Here is a 21,255-nt window from a genome sequence, read left to right as displayed (position 1 = left end):
GAGTATCTACTATGTGTCAGGCACAATTCTAGATAAGCACCGCAGATTCAATAAGAATTGTCTCTGCCTGCAGAGAGTGTCTGTCCACACTGGGGAGAGCAATATAAGCCATCACTTTTTGATGATATGTATAACAATGGACTGCAAGGAACAGAGAATACAGACTCCCCATTCTTCCTGACATAGTGAGTACTAACATTTTGATGTTCAATCTAAAAGCCACTACATAAGGAATCTAAGTCATATGTAGTTCATTAATTAAAATAATTCAGGGATTCAAAGAACTTCCAGACAACTTCACTGATTTAGAAACAATTAAAATGAGCTTTCTGAAAACATATGCTGAATTTGAAAACTTACATCACTTGTGTTGATTAAGTTTGCTTTAGCCAGAACAATGTCAGGTGTATCAGGCATGATGTGGATCTGAGTCTTGTCTTTGTCCCAAGCTTCTCTGTAAAGTCTCTAAAATAAGAAATAATAATTTTGCAGTGGTGTTGTTAGATTAGTGAATGACACAGTTGGCTTCAAACAGAATTGCTGAATTTATCTGAATTAAACATTACACAGAATTGATATCACAAGCAGACAACATAAGCAGAAAATAGATGCAATATTTCTTGACTTATCTGGGACATAACTGCCTTTCAAAACAGAGATTATGGGTCACATTTTCAAAGTTACAGATAATCCTGCCTACAAGAAATCAATCTAGGTAATTACGTGCTTTGCCAATATTATCAAATGAAACAGACTTCTCCATCTTTTGGGTTGTGTCCCTCAGTGTTTAATTGAGAGGCAGCCCTTGCCTTTTCAAAAGATGTCTTATTCAAAGTGTGCCTAGAAATCAGGAAGTTTTATTTCTTATGTGGCTTTTTGTTATTATTATCATTATTTTTCACATGGAGTCTTACTCTGTCGCCCAGGCTGGAGTGCAATGGCACAATCACGGCTCACTGCAACCTCTGCCTCCTGAGTTCAAGTGATTCTGGTGCCTCAGCCACCTGAGTAGCTAGGATTACAGGCATGCGCCACCATACCCGGCTAATTTTTGTATTTTTAGTAGAAACAGGGTTTCGCTATGTTGGCCAGGCTGGCCTTGAACTCCCCACCTCAGCCTCCCAAAGTGCTGGGATTACAGGTGTGAGCCACTGTGTCCAGCTTTTATGTGGCTTACTATTTATAGTTGTACCTCATAATCATTGTGAAGGATTAGGATTCCCAAAAGGATTTTTTTGGGGGAAATTTATCAAAATATCTTGGATGTCCCAGAGCCATTCTTATGTCTCTTCAACAGAAGACAAGGGGATCCAAACAAAAGTTTCACTGACTTACTAAAACTAGGAATTTTTTTTTTTTTTTTTGAGATGGAGTTTCACTCTTGTTGCCCATGCTGGAGTGCAATGGCACAGTCTTGGCTCACTGCAACCTCCACCTCCCAGGTTCAAGCAATTCTCCTGCCTCAGCTTCCCAAGTAGCTGGGATTACAGGCACCCACCACATGCCCAGCTAATTTTTGTATTTTTAGTAGAGATGGGGTTTCACCATGTTGGCCAGGCTGGTCTTGAACTCCTGATCTCAGGTGATCTACCTGCCTTGGCCTCCCAAAGTGCTGGGATTACAGGTGTGAGCCATCGTGCCCAGCTAAAACTAGGAAAATTTGATTAAAAACAGAATATTTACACAGTGTCAGAAAATCTCCCTGCCAGATTACTTATCAATTACAAAGGATAAAATGGTTACTCGACAGTGTAGCAACCTGGCAATATCACTTTAACCAAGTGTTTAAGTTATTAGTAATAGAAAAAATTGATATCTTGTGCCTCCTGATATGAGGTACTAAGGAGGACACAATGTGTTATCTCCTGCTGAAAAGATAATCTGAGTCTATCACAGGGACCCACCAGAAAACCCAAATGGAGGGAGACTCTACAAAATAACTGACCTATGTTCTTTACGAATGTCAAAAACTTGGAAGGCAAAGAAACAGTGAGGAACTAGTCCAGAGTAAAGGAGACTAAAGACATAGCAAGTAATGCAACTTGTGGTTTTGGATTAAATCCTGAGCCAGAGAAAATATTTTCTTTTCTTATAAAGGATATTAGCGATAAAATTGAATAAATTCTGTAGACCAGCAGACTAGTGAAAATTAATTTTGTGATTTTAATCATCACAATGTGATTATATGAGAATGTTCTTATTCTCGGGAAATATAGATGGAATATTTAGGCATCATGAAGCAATTTAATTTCTCATATAGATATGCAGATATAGATCTAGATCTGAGAGAAAGAAAGGGGGAAAAAGAGAAAGCAAATGTGGTAAAATTTTAACATTTGGGGAATCTGGGTACATGCACACACACATACACACATATGTGAATTACATGTACTATTTTTTCAACTTTTCTGAGTGCCTGAAATTATTTCAATATAAATTTTTTTTGTCTCATTGATCCCTTAAACTTGTCCATTTCCCTTTGAGGTGTGCAGCATGAGATGTGTGTGTCTGGCACTTTTCTTTTTCCTGCACATGTTTGCCATGGTGCATATAACCCAGAGAAGCCAATTAAGACCCTCAGCACCAAAACAAAGCAAGGCTTGTTAATTTCCATATGTGTGTATCCCAGTTCTGCACTACCCTTTTGGATTTAGTAACACCAGAGTTTCTCTTTAAAAATTTTTTTATTTCCATATATTCATGGGGGCACAAGTGCAATTGCACTGTGGTGAAGTCAGGGCCTTCAGTGCATCCATCACTGGAGCAACACACATTGTACCCACCAAGCAAACAGCAGAGTTTCTCTACCTCCTAACCACTGATACTGTGTACTGGATGATTCTTTGTCGTGGGGGCTGCCCTGTGCATTGTGGGGTGCTTAGCAGCATCCCTGGCTTCTACCCACTAGATGCCAGTAGCATGCCACTCCCCAGTTGTAAAAACCAAAAATATTTCTAGATGTTGCTAAATGTTCCTGTGGGACAAAATTGCTTCTGGTTGAAAGTTACTAAGTTAGACTATTTCTTCAATGACATGCGCCACTTTCACCCCATGGAATGCAGAGAAAATGCTATTATTATTTACACTGGGATAGGTGTATCAGTTGATTCAGAAGGAGAGACAGCAAGCTCAAGGACCCCAGCTGGCCCGGGTTTTGTGTGGCGGTCCTGAGGCCTGAGAGCTCCATATTTCAGCATCCCCCAAACTAGAGCACACTGCTGGGGAGTCCTGTCCCAGAACATGTATATTGATAAACTTCATGATCTAGGGGTTCTCATTTGGTCACCTTATTAGTTCAGATCTTTTTACCTCCTGTTTCATGGAGAGAAAAGAAACTTGGATTCCAAGAAGGGGGAAATATTTTGTACAAATTTGTTGTCTTCTCATTTTGTTGGATTCTGTCATTATAAAACCAGTAAAAGAATAAGTAAATGCTTAAACATTCATAATGAAGCTGACAGGCCAGCATTTACTATACATTCTGGAAATCAACATTATAAAAAGTCTGTGAGGGGTTAGTTAGGAAAAGAGGAACTCCAGTTTATCAATGCTCATTCTAAGCTGATTATGGGCTTATATATTATATAAAACTTCTGATATATATGATATATGTAAAGTGTATAGCATATTACATATAGTATATATATTCAGAGCCTCCGAAGACCTACAGTATATGTATTTTAGATCCTCCTAATAACAGATGGTTATTCTATATCTATTTAAATCTTCTTACCAATTACAGATTTCAGGGCACATACTTCAATATTCTGTAATGTTCAAGGTTAGGCTTTTAGCTGAGCAGTGTTGAGTAATCTTTCCCTTCTTTGCATATAATTACTCCACCCTGCTATCTTTTATGTATTTTTTTCAATGAATATGTATTGAGTACCTATCATGTGCTAGATACTTTCTTCACCAGCTCTGACACCGGTAAGTTGAAGATGGAATAGATACTTATTTACAGTGACAGAATCATCCATTTATCTTGATTCAGCTAAACTAAAAGCATTATAATCATTTGTCAGGAAATACACTCTTTATAACACATCCATTGTACCTGTGTAAGATACTCAGAATCTCTCCCCCTCATACACTCTACCCCAACAAAAAAATCTGGGTGTTTCATGCACTCAAGTTTCAAAGAAAAAAAGTTTGTTCGATCATTTTCCCATTACATTTTGGTAAAATAATAAATAAGCTTTGGGTGACAAAAACTTACACTGACCCATTTTTACATGATTCAGTGTAGGATAGTTGCTAATTCAAATAAAGTGATCCAATATAAAATTTTATGTGGTGATGTATGAGGCAATGCTTTGCAGTTCTACTCATTTATTAAGCAAGTGCTATCGAGCAAACACTAGGTAGCAGGCACTATAATCTATTTTATGTATTTCCAGAGTGCTACTCACATCACTCCTATTTTTGGCATTTGTCTTTGCCAGAACTATGTCCATGGCATCAGGAATGCTGGTGAACTTGTTTCTGTCCGGAGGCTGACGATATTTCTTCTCACTGATGATTTCCGAAGCCCGCTTGTTCTTTTCTGCCTCTAAAGAACCTAAAGGACTCCATCCTATGCCTCTCAGCCACTCAAGGTCAGATTTATACAGATTCTGTGAAAAGACAGAACAAGCCATCAAAATCCCATTCTCACCTGGACCCTTGATTCAAGTGATTCTATGCATTACGAAGAGATGCATTTTAAATTTTCAATAGTAATTCCTAGTTTCTGCTTCTCTTTGACTAAATAGCTACTCATGTAAAATATGAATTAATATATAAACTATTGGATTTAATAGAAACTGACCTCACTTTGCAGTTCATAAACTTTCTTAGCTTGCACAACATCGTTCTGATCAGGCAGACACGTCCACTCATGTAAGTAGTTCTTGTAGTCCACATCACTAACCAACTCCTGACACTTCTTGGCCAGCACCACTCCCAACATGTCCACTGGGCTGGAGAACTTAGTTTTCCACTTCTCAAAGTCCTTCTTGTATTCTCTTTCACTCTGCATTTTGGCTACATTCATGGACAACACAAGTTTTGGGTCATCTTGCAGACTCCGGAATCCAACATGGTGGCCAAGTTGCTTTCGGTAGCCTTGTTTGTATTTATACTGAAATCAGAGAAAACACAGCTCTTTTAGTACACAAAGGCCAAGTTAAGCTCAAGTTGCTTTTTTTTCTTTTCTTTCTTTCTTTTTTTTTTTTTTTTTTTTTTGAGACAGGGGTCTCACTATGTTTCCCAGGCTGATCTTGAACTCCCAGGCCTACTCTTCTAGCTTCAGCCTCCCTAATAGCTGGGATTACAGGTACATGCCACCTCATCCAGCTTCAATTTGCCTTGTTTTCATGTTTGCTTTCCAAAACTGAAATGAGAGAAGGGTTGTCTATGCTAACTTAGTATGGAATGTTTACTTACTTAAACTAAACCTTGTTTACATGGAAGAAAGCTTCTGAAGAAATCTAATGTAATTGAGTATCAAGAGACGTTATGATAAGAAATTAATTCTAACTAGATGCAGAAATATATGTTTGGTTGTGCTAGATATTGTGTATTCTGACTTTGGGGTTGTATTTAATGCAGCTCTTGTGATATTCTTATGGAAATGATAATCCTTATGGGCTAAATGGTAGAAAAATCAGGAAGATACATGACTAAGTAAATATGCCTAATAGTGCAGACTAATTTATTAAATAGCAAGATTTTTTGTGGTTTGCCATGGGGTTATGTCATATAACCTTGTCCTGTTTGGGATCCATATCTTGCATGTGCAGATGGCTAAAAATAGCTAAATATGTTAGATTAGGAAGAAAATTCCACAGGAGCTCAACACACCGCCAAATGGGTCAAAATGATTACATAAATTTAAGACAGTAAAAGTAAAATTTGGTATTTAGATTCAATTGAGAAAAATTACGTTAGTACTAGATGACAATAACAAGTGATAATAATGAGTATAATAACAGCATTTACTTGATGTTAGATGCTGAACACGTTATACCTTACATGATACCCAGCTTCATTATTACATATATAAAATATTCAGGAGTTTAAGTGGACTATAACGTCAACATAAGCAATCTGACAAAATTGCTTTTTAAAAAAGCAGTGCCATAGATTCTGTATGGGGCACAAATAAGCTTTCTGACCTGACCTCCTGTATCAAGAAAACGACACTAAATTTTGAGGGATTCTATTTTGACAAGAGTTTTGAAAAAATAACATAAATTACAAATAGAATGATCAGAAGATTGAAGAATTTATAAAACTGAAACCAAAGGAGGGCAAATATGAAAATGTTTGAAGAGCTATCAAGTGGAAGTGGAAATAGGCTGCTTTGTGGTGTTGTAGAACAGAGATCCAGAGCTTATCGGTAAAATATTTAGGTAAAAATAAGAAGGTATATAATGGCAATTAGAAATGACCTAACAGAGAAATGACCTGCCCCGAAGGACTCCAAAATTCCTTTAAAGAATTTTTTTATTTTTGAGACACCGTCTTGTTCCATTGCCCAGACTGGAGTGCAGTGGTGCGATCATGGCTCACTAAAGCCTCAACCTTCTGAGCTCAAGTGATCCTCGCACCTCAGCCTCCCAGGTAGCTGGGACTCCAGGCACACACCACCATGCCCAGCTAATTTTTTATTTTTTGTAAAGAAAGAGTCTCACTATGTTGCCCAGGCTGGTCTTGAACTCCTGGCTTCCTATTATCTTCCTGCCTTGGCCTCCCAAAGTGCTGAGATTACAGGAGGGGGGCCACTGCACCCAGCCTCCAAAATTCTTATATTTTTAAGTATCTACAGACTTTTGGAGATGGAGAGAAGGTAGGATGCTGAGTGGGAGATTAGATTAAATGTCCTTTATGTTATCTTCCGACTCTAAATTCTATGATTCTAATTCATTAAGTTAAATACTTATAAAAATTGTTTTAATTTTCTGAAAATTTATAAATACAAGGACATTTGAAATTGAGGGAAATATATCTCTATAATGTTGGAAAGTTCACTTACAGTTCATTTGAGAGTAAGATTTTAAAAAGTTCGAATTAATGGGTTCACACAAAAAGAAATGAGGTACTATCAAATGTTGAGTTGTTAGGAAATTATTGATGTTATTTCTTCAATTCCTAAACTATCTTTAGCATATAGCATTAAATGAAAATGAGTTTACACATCATTATTGCTTTAGGCTTATCTCCTCGTTGATTTATTTTAATAAGGGATTGACCTGCAAGCTGAAGAGTGGGTAATAATATATCATCATATTAATTTTCCAACATTTCCGGAGTGCCAGAAATTAAGTGAATTAAATAAAATCTTCCTTTATATTCTTAGAATTTATTGTCAGATTCCATTTTTAGTCACTCTTTTCCTCCACTCTGTACTTCAACCTGCATATTAACCAAATCTCTGTTTTCCTTTAAAGATTTTGATTAAGAGGTCCTGCTTCCCTATGAAATCCCGGCAATTTATTCACTATAACCAAGACCTTCTGAATTTTTGTGGTTAAATTTTGGGATTAACAAAATGATATGCTAGCAATATGCAGAATATCTAAGTACAATACTTGTAAAAAATTAACCGATAGAGACAATACCTAAATAGAGACAATAACTAGTTTTTCACCAGATTTGCTACCGTTTGTAATCATAACTGGAATCTACCTTTGGGAGAGTGAGTCTATGAACTTTAGATCGGATTTTCAGCAGAAAGAAGAGTTAAGTAAGCCCTTGGGAACTTAAACCTAAATTTCTGGACCTTCTTGGATTTTTTATGTCCCAAGGTAATTTATTACAATTAGGTAAGTGCAAAATGGGCTAAACTGAAATAACTGACAGGCTATTTTAAAATATGTGCATATAAAATCTATCAGCATCAGTTTGTTGAGGTTGATTTATTATCTGGCACTTTGAATTTGTCTAAAATAGACAAGTAGAAAGCAGGAAAATTACTATATTTTCAGGCAAAGTAGGGAAAACTTGCAATCTTGGGTCCTCTGTAATATCTCCAAGTACAGCATCTTACTCTAATGGATCTCAGAGGTCTTCTGGCCCGACCTCTATTCAGGAAGCCCCTTTTGACATATGAACAGTGAAAAAGAAGAGTGAACTCTGGATAAATGAAGACGGTAGGAGAAAATGAAGGAAGCATTATATTTTGAAAGGTAAAGCCTATCTATAAAAATAGTTACCAACATTAAGTTACCTGATTCAGATAAGAATATATCCTTCTAGAACTCAAACTAGTACTCACATCACTAGCAATGTCTCTTGAAGCTTTAGCTAGCTGTACAGAAATCGCATCAACTGGGAGATCATAGCCTTTCTTCAAAGCTTCTTCCCATCCAAGTTTGTAGAGTTTCTGAAAATTAAAGATATTCTTTAGCATTATTCTGTCTATATAAAGAATCCCAATAGATTATTAGGGAAAAGTTTACCTACAGAGTGAATATCAGATCGAACATCATCTACCCTATCTTTAAAGATATGGATAAAAATAAAACAAGCTGTTTGAAAGAGTAGAAAAAGCACTGACTCAGCATCACATGACCTGGCTTTAATCTTTTTTGGCTGTGAGAATCCTGGTGGTATATTTTATCACAGCCTCTGCTGTTCAGAAACAATATGGTCATATCAGGCATATCAGGTACCTTTCTCACTGCTGTTAAATACTGCCTGGGCTTACTGTTTTGAAGATAGATATTAAGATAATTGCTAATAAAAAGAAAAACAGGTCACAACATTTTAATTAGCTAAGTGATAAAAGCAATAAATGATGAAATGCCTTTTATAAATTGCAATAATTTAGTTGCAATCTTTCTGAGTTGACTTTACTGATTGAATGGATGTATGTTTGTTAAAACTGGGTTTAAAATAGCTCATAGTTGTCCAGTACTTTCCATGGGCCAGGCACTGTGTTGAGGATCTTACACAGAATTTCCCATTTAGTCCTCATGGCAATCCAATGTCACAGGCACTTTTATGGTCCCAATTTTAGGGATGAGGAAAGTGAGATTTAGATAGCTAAATCTAAGTTACCCAGTATCATACATCTCAAAAATGGCAAGGCCAAAACTCATACCAAGTCTGTTTGATGCAATTTTTACTTTATTTATGTATTTATTTATTAGAGACAGGGTCTCCCAATTAGAGACAGGGTTGCTCAAACTGGATTCAAACTTCTGAGCTCAAGGGATCCTCCTGCCTCAGCTTCCTGAGTAGCTGGGACTACAGCTGCATGTCATCACACCTGGCTGTTTGATGCAATTTTTTTCAACAATTATCTATTGATTTCTTGCTTGGTATCAAGCACAATGAACACAGAGATAAACAGATACAGAACCTGCTCCACGAAGCATACAGTTGTGGCTGAAGCCTTTGATCTTAACCACTCTATTTTGCAACATCCTGGGCTAATCAGTGTGTCATTTCCAAACTTCCATTGCTTCAACATTTATATCAGTATTTACTATTATATTATTTTATAAGTTCATAAGTTTCAATACAAAACTTAAAAGTAATTTTTATATAGCTTTACCTGACTATACAGTGTTTGATTCTGCTTGGCTTGTAAAATATCTGGTGTATCAGGCATCACATGAACCTTGGTCTTATCTTTATTCCAATCAATGGTGTATAAATGCTAGGAAGTGGGAAAAAAAGACATGAAATTTGAATAACTGGGACAAGCAGGAAATAAAAATATGTATTTATATATTAGTACTTGAATGCACTCAATTTGATGTAGTAACAACTAAGTAGCATATAATTCAGAAAAGACCCTAAAAACAAACTCAGATTTTAAAAAATAATCTTTTAAGTATTTTCTATTTTCTACAATGGATTGAAAGTATTGAAGATACAATAACTAAAAACATAAATAATTTCTAACCCAACTAGAAGGTCAAGAGAAAAAAAAAAAAGAGGTGGGCAGAAGAAGAAGATGGTGTAGGGGAATAATCTGGAATGGTTTGCCACTGCCTAGGAATGATGGATCTGAATTAGATTTCTTCAAACGAGAACCAGAGCCTGCTAGCTTTTCCTCACGTGGGAGCCGTGTGGGCGGCCACTGTTCTCTGTACCTTGTTCATGGTATGCGCATTCTGCTTGGCAAGCACCATGTCCATGGAATCAGTCAGCTTCTTGAACTGGAAGTTGCTCGGGTGCTGGCGGTATTTCTGATCACTGGCATACTCAGTTGCTTTCTTGGCCTTCTCCACTTCCAGAGAGCCTGCTGGACTCCAGCCAAGCCCTTTGTACCATTCATTGTAATCTTGCTTATATTCATTCTATAAAGAAGATAAGCAAATTCTACTTTATCTTATCCATTTAGACACAAAAGCATGGCATGTAAACAGACTGTGATCTCCCTTCCCATGCTAGGATTCCAACCATCACCCAAGTAGAAGAAAGCCTTACATCGCTCTGTATGCGATTCATATTCCTGGTCAGCTCAATGTTCATTGCATCTGGAAGGAGGATGTACTTGTGAATCAGGTGCTTGTAGTTAGTGTTGGTGATGTTGGCTTGGGCATCCTTGGCAGCCGTGACACTGAGCATGTCGGCAGGGGTGTGGTAGCTGGTCTTTGTGTTCTCATAGTTTTTCTTGTACTCCCGATCAGATTGCATCTTAGCCACTTGCATGGAATGGACTAATTTGGGATCATCCTCGAGACTGCGGAAACCAACCATTTTCCCCTTCCCTTTTTCATAATTGTACTTGTATTTATACTGTGAAGAAAATATGAGTTTTTACACAGAGCAATTCCTTTGACTAAAAATCGGTCTGGTGTCAATATATTATTTTTGTACAATTATAATTAAAAATTATATTTGTATAGCGCTCTATAGTTCACAAATGCATTTTTCATATTTATTGATGTAACTGAATACAACTCTCCCTTGTGAGGTAGATAGCAAAGTTCTTATTACTGCCCTCATTTTATAGATTAATAAGCTGAGACCCAGAGAGCTGAGCAACTTGCTGAGGCCACTGAGGATTAGAATCCAGATTTTGTGATGATGCATCACACTGACTTATGCATGTACTTTGCTGTTAGTGCTAAAGAGGCCTTTAGTAGGTAAAAACACAGAAAATGAAAAAAAAATAAAAAAACAGAACATTTCTCTTAATGCTGCCCTGAGAAATTATCCTGTCAGTCATTTACTGATGAGAAAAGATTCAATTATGAGACAAAACAGTGTAATTTTAGAATAGCTTTATATTTGTGGAGCTCCTTTTAAGACTCTCTAAACTGCTATAATGGGGAAGAAATTGTGCTATTTATCATCCCAACTTTCTTCTATAGAGGGGAGATATTGATCCATGGAGAGCTTCTTTTTCTGCCTATCTCCTTGTGGGGTTGCATGTGCAAGTTCGGGGTAGAAGCTAGTAGAGCCAAATTACTCCAGCGTAATAGAGGGCAGAAGAATTTGGAGTTCTCAGGATAATAAGAGAGAGTGGGATGGGCTGGATAGGTAGGGAAGATGAAGAAGAACAGAGATGAAGAGGAAAGAAAGTAAAACTGATGGGTGATCAAGGAAAGAGTGTTTTGAAATATGCTCCTCCCAGGACCTCCAAGTCATTAAATGCTCCCTGTGAGTGAATTTCTTGTGGAAACAACCAAATCTTGTGAAAGAACTGAGTTTCATATAGGTGGCATGTTATGACAGTGATGTGTTGGTACACCTGCTTTTTGCCGGGCAGTGCGGGGAAAACCACACTTTGTAGTGTTTGCCAATTTCTGTGGTGTAAATACACCCATCATAGCTGATATCAAGCCACCGATGGTTTAACAAGTGGTTTGCAAAAATTCCTGATTATTTATTCATCGACTACCATGAGCCCAAATGATCATGAGACATCCTGTCAGAAAATCAGATCTGAAGAAGCAGGAGGCAAGAACAACACAAGAAAGAAAGCTTTCTTTCACCAAGAAAGCTTAGTGAAGGGCTTTGAATTTCTATAAGCCATAGCCTTGGTGACAGATTCAAAGTAAGTTTATCTAGATCTCATGAGTCAGGGAGCTGACATCTATGAGGGTCACCATGTGGTTAGCTTGGTGTTTTTTCAGAAATAATCAGAGAAAACACAAAAGCAAGGTTAAGAAGCATTCACAGAGAGTGAGACCCACTGTTTTTCATATTGTGTCCACTCAGTGTTTCCAGAACTCAGCCCTTATTATTTTGGTTCCTTAGAAACCCCCAGCCAGGTGACTGCTTTCCTTCAGACTTACATCACTTGCAATATCTCTGGAAGCCTTGGCAGCTTTGATAGGAATTGCATCAGGTCTGAGATCATAGCCTTTCTTTTTAGACTCTTCCAAGGAAAGTTTGTAGAGTTTCTGTAATGAGAGGCAAAGGGAAGAGTTTTCTTCTACATATGAAAGCCTGAATTTATTTTAGAAGAGTAAACTACCACTGTGGCGTCTTTTTTGTTTTTGAGCAGAATGCTTCATTGGTGCTTCAGTGGCTGAATGTTCTCACAAGTAACATAACTGTGTTTGAAAAACAATCTATAACAAACTTAAATATATTTCCAAGAAACTACCAGAAAAAGTAAAAGTTACTGCTCTCTATTAGGTTGTAAATATACTTAAAAAAATGTGAAAGTCCCAGAGATTCTTATTGATGCAAATAAGAGTTAAAGGAAGACTACAAAACAGCCCTATTCTTACAACAAAAGAAAACGTCACTGTTTATAATCAGCACTTTCATTTGTATAATAATGTGGAATCTACAATTTAAAAAAAAGGTCAGCTATTCCAAATCTCAGTGGAATTCAAACAAAGAAACGAAAAAAAATAGGTAGGATTAGAGGATTTCCTAGCAACTATGATTAGGACGAAAAAGGAAATGAAATAAAACATCAATACATTTTCTAACAAGTGTTGCACATTCTTTGTTTTGGGGTTTGCCCCAGATTCTTCAAAGTGTTCTTCTTCCCTTTCCATTTAACCCCTTCTTTAGAACCATCTCAAAGGCTTGATGGAAGGGCTCTCTAAGAACAAAATTCTAGGACTCTTATTTCCTTTTTCTCTTCTCCTGGCCCCCGAGCCTGTTTCTTTCTACCAAATCTCTCAATTTAATAAGGAGTGCCCCCCCCCCCCAGAACAAAATCCAACCACCCTTCAAATTCTTAACTGCTTGGCCCAACCCCATTGACAGTCCTACTCCAACTCCACAAAGCAAAATTAGAAAGAGTTTCATGTATGGATTTCCACCATTATTTTTAAACATTCACTCTCATAACTGAGATATTAATTAATTTGTTCTTACTGGTTCAAATCTGTCGGAGAGAAAGATGACAACAGGGGGAACTATACTTACGTCACTCATATTAATTGCATTTGCCTTTGCCAAAATAATCTGGGGGATATCAGGCATGATGTGGACTTTGGTTTTATCCGCCTCCCATGCTTGTTTGTAGAGATGCTAGGAAAAAAACAGTGTAAATTAGTGTTTAAAATCTTAAAAGAAGCTCACTTAGTACATACATATCATTGTACATATATATCAATATTTCATGTATTTTTATTAGCTGGGTTTAAATTATTTATTTATTTATTATTTTTGAGACAGGGTCTTGTGCTGTCACCCAGGCTGGAGTATAGTAGTGCAATTATGGCTCACTGCAGCCTCCACCTCCCAGGCTCAAACAATCCATCTTCCCACCTCAGCCTTCTGAGTAGCTGGGACTACAGGCACGCACTACCACACGTGGCTAATTTTTATATTTTTTGTAGAGATGGGTTTTTGCATTTGCACAGGCTGGTTTCTAACTCCTGAGCTCAAGCAATCCACCTGCCTTCACCTCCCAAAGTGCTAGTATTACAGGCGTGAGCCACTGCACGCGGCCCAAAAAAATTTTAATGGAAAAGTTGCTTATTCAAACAATACAACAGGGAGTATGTAAGACGGAAAGTAAAAATGCTTTTTCCCCTTATCTTACAGCATGGAGCATTTGCCTCCTAAAATTTTCTGTGTAAATTAAAACATACATATAGTCCTTTTTAAATATACATGAAGTCATGTTCTACATCTTGATTTTTAACTTAATATAGGTTAGATATCTTTGAACCTTCTTAAAATAATTTACTTCATTCATTTGTAGAGCTACATAGTATTTCACTAGGAGGTATAATCTAATTAATTTAACCAGTTCTCTGTTGATGAATATTTAACTTAATGGCCGCTAGCCTTTTTCTACTACAAGCAATGTCATGATCCTTGTGGTGGACATGGAGATGTGCCACCAATATACTCATTCAAGGAAGGACCTGATTCCCCAACTTTTGGCAAATAGTCTCTAGTCATCAGCTGTCTCACTCAAGAGCATGCCTTTCCCAGATAACCAAACTCAACAACTCATCGAAGTGGGGGTACAAAGATCTAGCCATTTCAGTTCAATGCAGGTCTCTACTGACAGAGACACTTGAGAGCCCTCTATGGGACTGGCCAAGCCTTTGTCATGCCAGCATCACTGTTCAACTTCTCCTCCCGCCTAGTCCTTCCTCCCAAGGACTAGGATCCCTAAAAAATACTCTGTACTCCAATTTTCATCTTAGCATCTCCTTTCAGAAACCCTAAACTGCAAAACATATTTTTATGTGTATGTATGTATGTATATCTTTGCACACATATATAAGGATTTCTATAGGGTAATGATACCTGAGTTTTAAATTTTAATGAACATTAACAAATGGCCCATTAAAAGTTTGCTTTAACAGAAACTCCCTTACAAATATTGCATGTAACACAGCTTTTTAATTTTTGCAAATGCAATAGATGAAAAATGCTATCTCTTTCTTTTAGCCCATCTTAATTAAAATAAGAATAACCTTTTTCTGGACTAGAGATTGGCAATCTTTTCCTGTATAGACAGAAATTCCTTAAATTTCAGGCTTTGTGGGCTACACAATTGCTGTCATTAGCTATTCAATTCTGCTGTTGTAGTCCAAAAGCAGCCAGAGACCACATGCCAACAAACAGCCATGGTTGTGTCACTATAAAACTTTATTTACAAAAACAGTCATTTTTCTGAACTTTGTTTTAGACCAGCACTGTACAATAGAACTTCCTGCAATGATGGAAATGTTCTGCATAATCCAATATGGTAGAACCTAGCCACATAGGTCGATTGAGTACTTGAAATGTAGCTAATGTGAATTAGAAACTGAATTATTAATATGATTTATGTAAATATAAATCAACACGTGTGGCTAGTAGTAATAGTATTGGGCAGTGAAATGCTAGTGGAAAGAGTGGTGCCTAGTTATCAGAATCCCTGTTCTAGTCCAGACCCCGCTGTTAACCTGCTGTGTGGGAAGTGCTTTGCTTCTCTGGGCTGTTCTTTTCTCAACTCTGCAATGGGAGGATTCAGCTTGATGGTCATCAAGACATCTCTTGGTGCCAGTACATGCTAGTTCTATGATTCTCCTCTTGGCATCATTACCCTGAAATGTTAATTACTAACACTGAAAAAAATAGATATCCTCATGATAGTTTAGATTCTAAATCTTAAAAGAGGCACAGAAATTTGTGCCTTGTCTTTGAGGCAGGTCCCTTTCAAGGAGGTTATCTCCACAAATCATTCAATTCTCTGAAGACTCCAGGGGTTTTACTCCGTGGCTTAGCATAATACAGTTCTATCTTTCTAGCACAACTATGGCCATTATTTTCTGCAACTGTTTCATGTTTAGATCCAAATCATCTTTTTCTCTGTTATGTTATCAAAGGCATTTCTCATTTTGATCCATCAGTGCTGCTGCAGTTATTTTATTATTTTTAACTTCAAAAACAGATGTTCAAGGTTGATTGTACTTGTTGGTCTTGATCTCTTATTGCAAATCAATGTAAAAATAGAGTAAGTCTTTTCTAAAAGCTGGAATAATTCATGAACCAAGGAAACACTGATGTAGAACAATTGCCCTCAAGATTACCCAGAGAACATCCTGGTTTGAAATGCTGCTACAGCCATGTAATCTTGGAATTTTCTTTGATCCCATCAAAGCAGAAAGAAAGCTGGGGTTTGGGAGGTGGTTTGCAACACCAGCTACCATCAGGAAATCTGCTGATTCAGTGCCATGAATGTCTATTCAACCTCACCTTAGACAAACAGGACTCATTTTCAAGAGGTGCAGTAAAAGTCCCTATTTATTTGGTTAAGTCAATGAGATAGGATGGTTCATTGAAGATTTGAAGACTACTAGTTAGAAATAATTCCTATCCTTTTTTTTTAACCACAAGACTCTTTTTCTAGGTAAAATAACCTCAAGTGTGATGCCCTATAACTGTATTAGAAAAACCTGTGGATTAAATGTAAATTATACCTGGATTCTCTCTGATGCATATGAAACACTGCATTATTGAAAGACTTACTTCGTTCATAATTTTTGCATTATTCTGGGCCAAAACCATGTTCATCGAGTCCATCAATGTGGAATACTTCAAAGTGTCTGGGTGCTGGCGGTACTTCTTTTCACTAATAATCTCCATGGCTTTCTTGTTTTTCTCTGCTTCCAGGGAGCCCAGAGGGAGCCATCCAATGCCCTTCATGAAGTCAGCATAGTCAGCCTTGTACTGATTCTGCAAAAGAGGAAAAATTAAACTATGAGAAGAAACTGAAACTTCCCAAGAGTCCTAAGTGTGTGTTTAATATTCTGTAACTTCCACTTCATTTGTAACTTTTCTGTAACTTTTCCACCTCAATATTTGCTTGAATATTGGTATTTAACCAATAGCATGTTGAACTTCAACCATTTCTTCCCTAAACTTTTATCCTTTTTATATTTCCTTGCATGATAAATTAAAAATAAGCAGAAATGTCTTTGTGACTTGTTTTTCTCAATGCCTTCATAAAGAGAAAGTACTAAGAAATACCACATAGATTCATCTCCCAGGTGACTGTTATCTCCTTGAGAAAAGCAACTATGCTGACCTTTCTTACAAAAATTCCCAAGTCCCCTTGGTTAACAGATGACTATGGAAACCCCGTTTTTCTCTTTCACTGTCTTTGGTCACCCACCACCATTACAACTCCCTCAGGTATGCCAGAAACCTTCCTGGTACTTTGTGTAAATTTCATTTTTTCCTCCTCAGCTTTGACATTTCTCTCTACACCTGGCTGCTTTCATTCGGGCACATACTACCTCCCTGACAATTAATAGCTCAGCCCTCACATTCCCAAAGAGAAATGTAGCCTTGCTTTCGTCTGCTTTGGGTTTGTAACTTAATTCACCTCTCCAACCATCAAATGGCCTCTTTAGCTAAATTCTTGGCTCTATTCTTTCTCTGTCTTCCTTATATTTAGTCCAAAAGCTGCCTCAGTCATCACCTTCTCAAAATTTCATTAGTAAGGTAGGCAATTGCAAAGTTAGAAGTGGTAGAATGAAACCCAGTTGGGAGGGAGGGGCTGGAACTATCAGGTTATCTGATTTCTTACTTTCCCTTTTATTCCTCTATTAAAAGCCTATTATGCCTTTGACCATCTTTGCTAGACATATTTCTTTCAATACACTGTTTCTGAAATGAAGTTCCATTTGCTGTTGTGGAATTCAGAATCCAACAATGCTCACAGCAACAATAGTAGAAAACAAGACTTTAGTTTCTAGAATTGATCTCCTTTTGTTAAAGGACATGAATTCAATCTAAGGTAACAAATGAAACACTGTTGGGAAATTGCAGATGAATTTCTTTCAGGATTTTCAAAATGTCATTACTTATGGTCATTCATGGTTGCTTATTATCCAGAGTAAACGCTCTGCAAATGTGGCTTTCACTTACATCACTTTGAATCTGCATCATATTTTTGGCCAATTCAAAGCTCATGGCATCAGGAAGCATGTTGTAGGTGTGGATCACGTTCCTGTAGTTGGCATTGGTGGCTACTTCCTGAGACTTCTTGGCTGCCACTACACTGAGCATGTCCACTGGGGTGTGGAAGGAGGTCTTGGATTTCTCATATCCCTTCTTGTATTCCCGGTCTGACTGCATCTTGGCCACCTGCATGAAGTGCACCAGCTTGGGGTCATCTTCCAGGCTCCGGAAGCCAATGTGTTTCCCTTTGGCTTGTTCATAGGCTTTCTTGTATTTGTACTGTGGACAGAGAAGAAATTATGGTGATGAAAATGGTAAAAGAAAGAGAACAAAGTACCATTTGCTAGGTGACGTTAGCTTTGTCTCAGATGAAGGGTTTTAGAGCTACTCTAAAATTAGAAGGGAGGCACTCATGAGAGGCAGGGAGCAAACTCTTTTTACTTCATTTTTTTTTTCCCCAGACTTCAGTCCATGGAAAGAAAATAATCTCAGAGTTAATCGAAGAGATGTGTAAATAAATTGGTTTAGAGAGATTTAGAAAGCAGATTTCCCCACTCAGTTGTCTAAGTGACAGAAAAGGCTGCAGGCAGGATTTCTCATGGTGCATCTTTAAAGAGAGGGCCTGGCCATGGGCCTCCTGGTAAAACATGTAGATTGCATCTTTACATTTGCTTAGAATTGTAAGTGATTTGAATAGACTCTAAAGGCTACTTATTTTAACAAGACTCAGTCACTACTTACATTAAATAATGAACAGATGATTAGAGGGTACTTGGATGGGGTGAAGGGAGGTGTCTTGTGTCACATGGGATGGCATTCCCACCAATCCTGAATGGAGCTGACCGCTGCTCCTACATACATACAAGCTTAGCGCATTTGTTCTTACCTGCTCAGCCCCAAAAAGGCCCAGTGGAAGCACTTACATCACTGGCAATGTCTCTAGAGGCTTTTGCAGCCTTTATTGCAATGGCATCAGGCCTCAGGTCATATCCTTTCTTCTTTTCTTCTTCCCACCCAGCTTTGTACAATTTCTAAACAATAAAATAGAAAAACAACAGCATCTTGTTATTGGGGTTAGAATAGAGGTCCTGACTACAAAGTGGTTGGTATGTAGAATGCAGACATCAGTATCAGTTCCCTTTAACCTTCTCCCCAGCTTTTGCTGTTGTTAATCTACTTACATCACTCATGGTGATTTGGTTTACTCTGGAGAGTAAAATATCCGGTGTGTCAGGCATGACATGAATGGTGGTCTTGTCCTTGTTCCATTTTTCAGTGTAGAGCCTCTGCAATGAGAAAGTCAGGTGCATGATTTTACAGCAGGACAAGTTTGACCCAATGCTAGCAAGAGGAAGAGATTTGCACCTCCATGGTAGAAGAGGTTAAATGTGATATTAGAAAATGGATGAAATAACAAAAAGATGGGTCAAGTAAACTAAATACACAATGAGAAAAAAAATTGTTGAATAAGGCAACCCTCTATCATGAAAGCACCAAATACCATCTTGCCCCCACCGCACAACCATGTGGAGTTTTGTGGTTCTGTCACATTCTTAACATGCTGTTGAGAGATGATCTCAGGGGTCACTATGAAAGAGAATGCTCTAAACATGATGGAAGCAATAGAGTCCCCCTCCCACCACCGGCACCAAGACGATCAGAAAGAAACACTGAAGGAGACGATGGGGGCACTGCCAGGCTCAATGGCATGAACACCATGAGGGTTCCCTGGGCGAGGCTGGCAGGTGAGTCCTTACCTTGTCCATGTTCAGTTTGTTACTCTTGTTAAGTGCCTGTTCCATTGTGTCCATGGCGTATGTGAACTTCAGCTTCTCGGGGTGCTGGCGATACTTCTTCTCACTAAGAATCTCTCCTGCTTTCTTTGCCTTCTCCACCTCCAGGGACTCTATGGGCACCCAGCCGATCCCTTTCATCCAATTGGTGAAGTCAGATTTGTACAGATTCTTTGCAATGAGAAAAAAAATTTCATTTCAGAAAGAGTCAGGGCTTGGGTTTCTTTGGCTATGTGATTTACTTACGATCAAAAAGAAAAAGAGAAGCTGGGAGGGGGAGAATAATCTGCTTTTTACTCCCTACTGTCTTTCAGAAGAAATTAATTATAAAAGTAATTACATTCATAGTGGTTTTGAACAGGAAATCCTGATCCAGCAATTCCTTTACAAAGTTAACTTTCTTGAGGAAAATAAATGAAAAATTAACAGAATTTTGCACTGGAAGGAAAATTATATAACATCTATTTGAGTCTCATACTTTTTCATAGACAACATCGTATGTTTGGGTCTAATACCAACATTTTAAATATATTTCTAAGCATATATATAAAATTAACAACAAAGCTACCTATAGTTCAAATGAGTGAAATCCTAAAACTCTGAGTTCTGGAGGGAATCCTTAATTACAGTGAGTGCAGCCAGGTGTGGGATGGAGTAAGTGGCTCCTGTTTTTCCCTCCCACCCATTAGAAATGGATAACAACTTGGTAACCAGTACATACATCGCTCTGAATCTGCATGGCATTCCTGGAGTGCTCCACATTCAAGGCGTCGGGCAGGAGAGTGTAGTGGTGGTATGACTGTCTGTAGTTGGCGTTGGTGGCAACCTCCTGAGATTTCTTTGCAGCTGTCACACTGACCATATCCAGAGGTGTGTGGTACTTGGTCTTGCTGGCTTCATAGCCCTTTTTGTACTCACGATCAGACTGGATTTTGGCCACGTTCATGTAGTGAACCAGTTTAGGATCATCCTGAAGACTGAGAAATCCAATTTGCTTGCCTTTGGCTTTCTCGTAGGCCTCCTTATATTTGCACTATTTGAAAACAAAGGGCAAACAGAAGTTGGATAACATAGAAGTCTGATATAAAGTGAATTTATACAACAAATTAAGCAAAAGCCAACTTCAGTCTGAATCTAGGTAACATTGAAGTTTTTTTTGTTTTGTATTTTAAAATAAACAATTAGCAAAATATTTTTAATGGCTCATCTTGAGACCTGCCCTGGAGATCATTAAAAATGGAATAATGGAATAGTTTATATTAATACTCTTCATAAGTAAATTATTTGAATATACTCAAAGGTTCCTGAGAAGTTGGCTTATGAAGCATTTGATGTACACATTTTTTTGTCTTTTTTTTTGTTGAGACAGGGTCTTGCTCTGTCCCCCAGGCTAGAGTGCAATGGTGCAATCATGACTCCTTGCAGCCTCTGGGGCCCTCCCTCCTCAGCTTCCCAAAGTGCTAGGATTAGACGTGTGAGCCGCCATGTCTGGTCAATGCATGCTTTTTTATGATTATATTTCCATTATTAATTTGTATTACCTTAAAATGTACTTGTATAATTATGAGTAAATTTCAACCCTAATACAAATTAGTGCATTGATCTTGAAATTAATGGGTTTTTACTCTATCAAGGCATT

At 37.8% G+C, this 21,255-nt stretch overlaps 1 protein-coding gene and 1 long non-coding RNA gene across 3 annotated transcripts in view; one reads left to right on the top strand and one right to left on the bottom strand.

Annotated features, from left to right (window-relative positions):
- NEB (nebulin) overlaps window positions 1–21,255 on the bottom strand; it is a 230,402-nt gene that overhangs the window by 149,902 nt on the left and 59,245 nt on the right. For both annotated transcript variants that reach the window (XM_030797596.1, XM_030797595.1), the window contains exons 41-55: window positions 20,338–20,649; window positions 19,581–19,787; window positions 19,005–19,109; window positions 18,747–18,854; window positions 17,791–18,102; window positions 16,387–16,593; window positions 13,336–13,440; window positions 12,243–12,350; window positions 10,426–10,737; window positions 10,089–10,295; window positions 9,545–9,649; window positions 8,261–8,368; window positions 4,811–5,122; window positions 4,413–4,616; window positions 361–465 (exon numbers count right to left, since the gene is read on the bottom strand). In XM_030797596.1, the coding sequence (XP_030653456.1) occupies window positions 361–465; window positions 4,413–4,616; window positions 4,811–5,122; window positions 8,261–8,368; window positions 9,545–9,649; window positions 10,089–10,295; window positions 10,426–10,737; window positions 12,243–12,350; window positions 13,336–13,440; window positions 16,387–16,593; window positions 17,791–18,102; window positions 18,747–18,854; window positions 19,005–19,109; window positions 19,581–19,787; window positions 20,338–20,649 (2,817 nt within the window). The remainder of the gene's footprint in view (window positions 1–360; window positions 466–4,412; window positions 4,617–4,810; window positions 5,123–8,260; window positions 8,369–9,544; window positions 9,650–10,088; window positions 10,296–10,425; window positions 10,738–12,242; window positions 12,351–13,335; window positions 13,441–16,386; window positions 16,594–17,790; window positions 18,103–18,746; window positions 18,855–19,004; window positions 19,110–19,580; window positions 19,788–20,337; window positions 20,650–21,255) is intronic.
- LOC115831012 lies at window positions 78–16,834 on the top strand. The gene is made up of 3 exons (XR_004026568.1): window positions 78–185; window positions 4,446–4,598; window positions 16,531–16,834. It is a non-coding gene; the product is annotated as an uncharacterized LOC115831012 (long non-coding RNA).

The sequence above is a fragment of the Nomascus leucogenys genome, chromosome 17, assembly GCF_006542625.1.
Source record: "Nomascus leucogenys isolate Asia chromosome 17, Asia_NLE_v1, whole genome shotgun sequence".
Lineage (NCBI taxonomy): Eukaryota > Metazoa > Chordata > Mammalia > Primates > Hylobatidae > Nomascus > Nomascus leucogenys.
The sequence above is the reverse complement of the archived record's forward strand: the minus strand, read 5'-3'. Positions and strand labels throughout refer to the sequence as shown.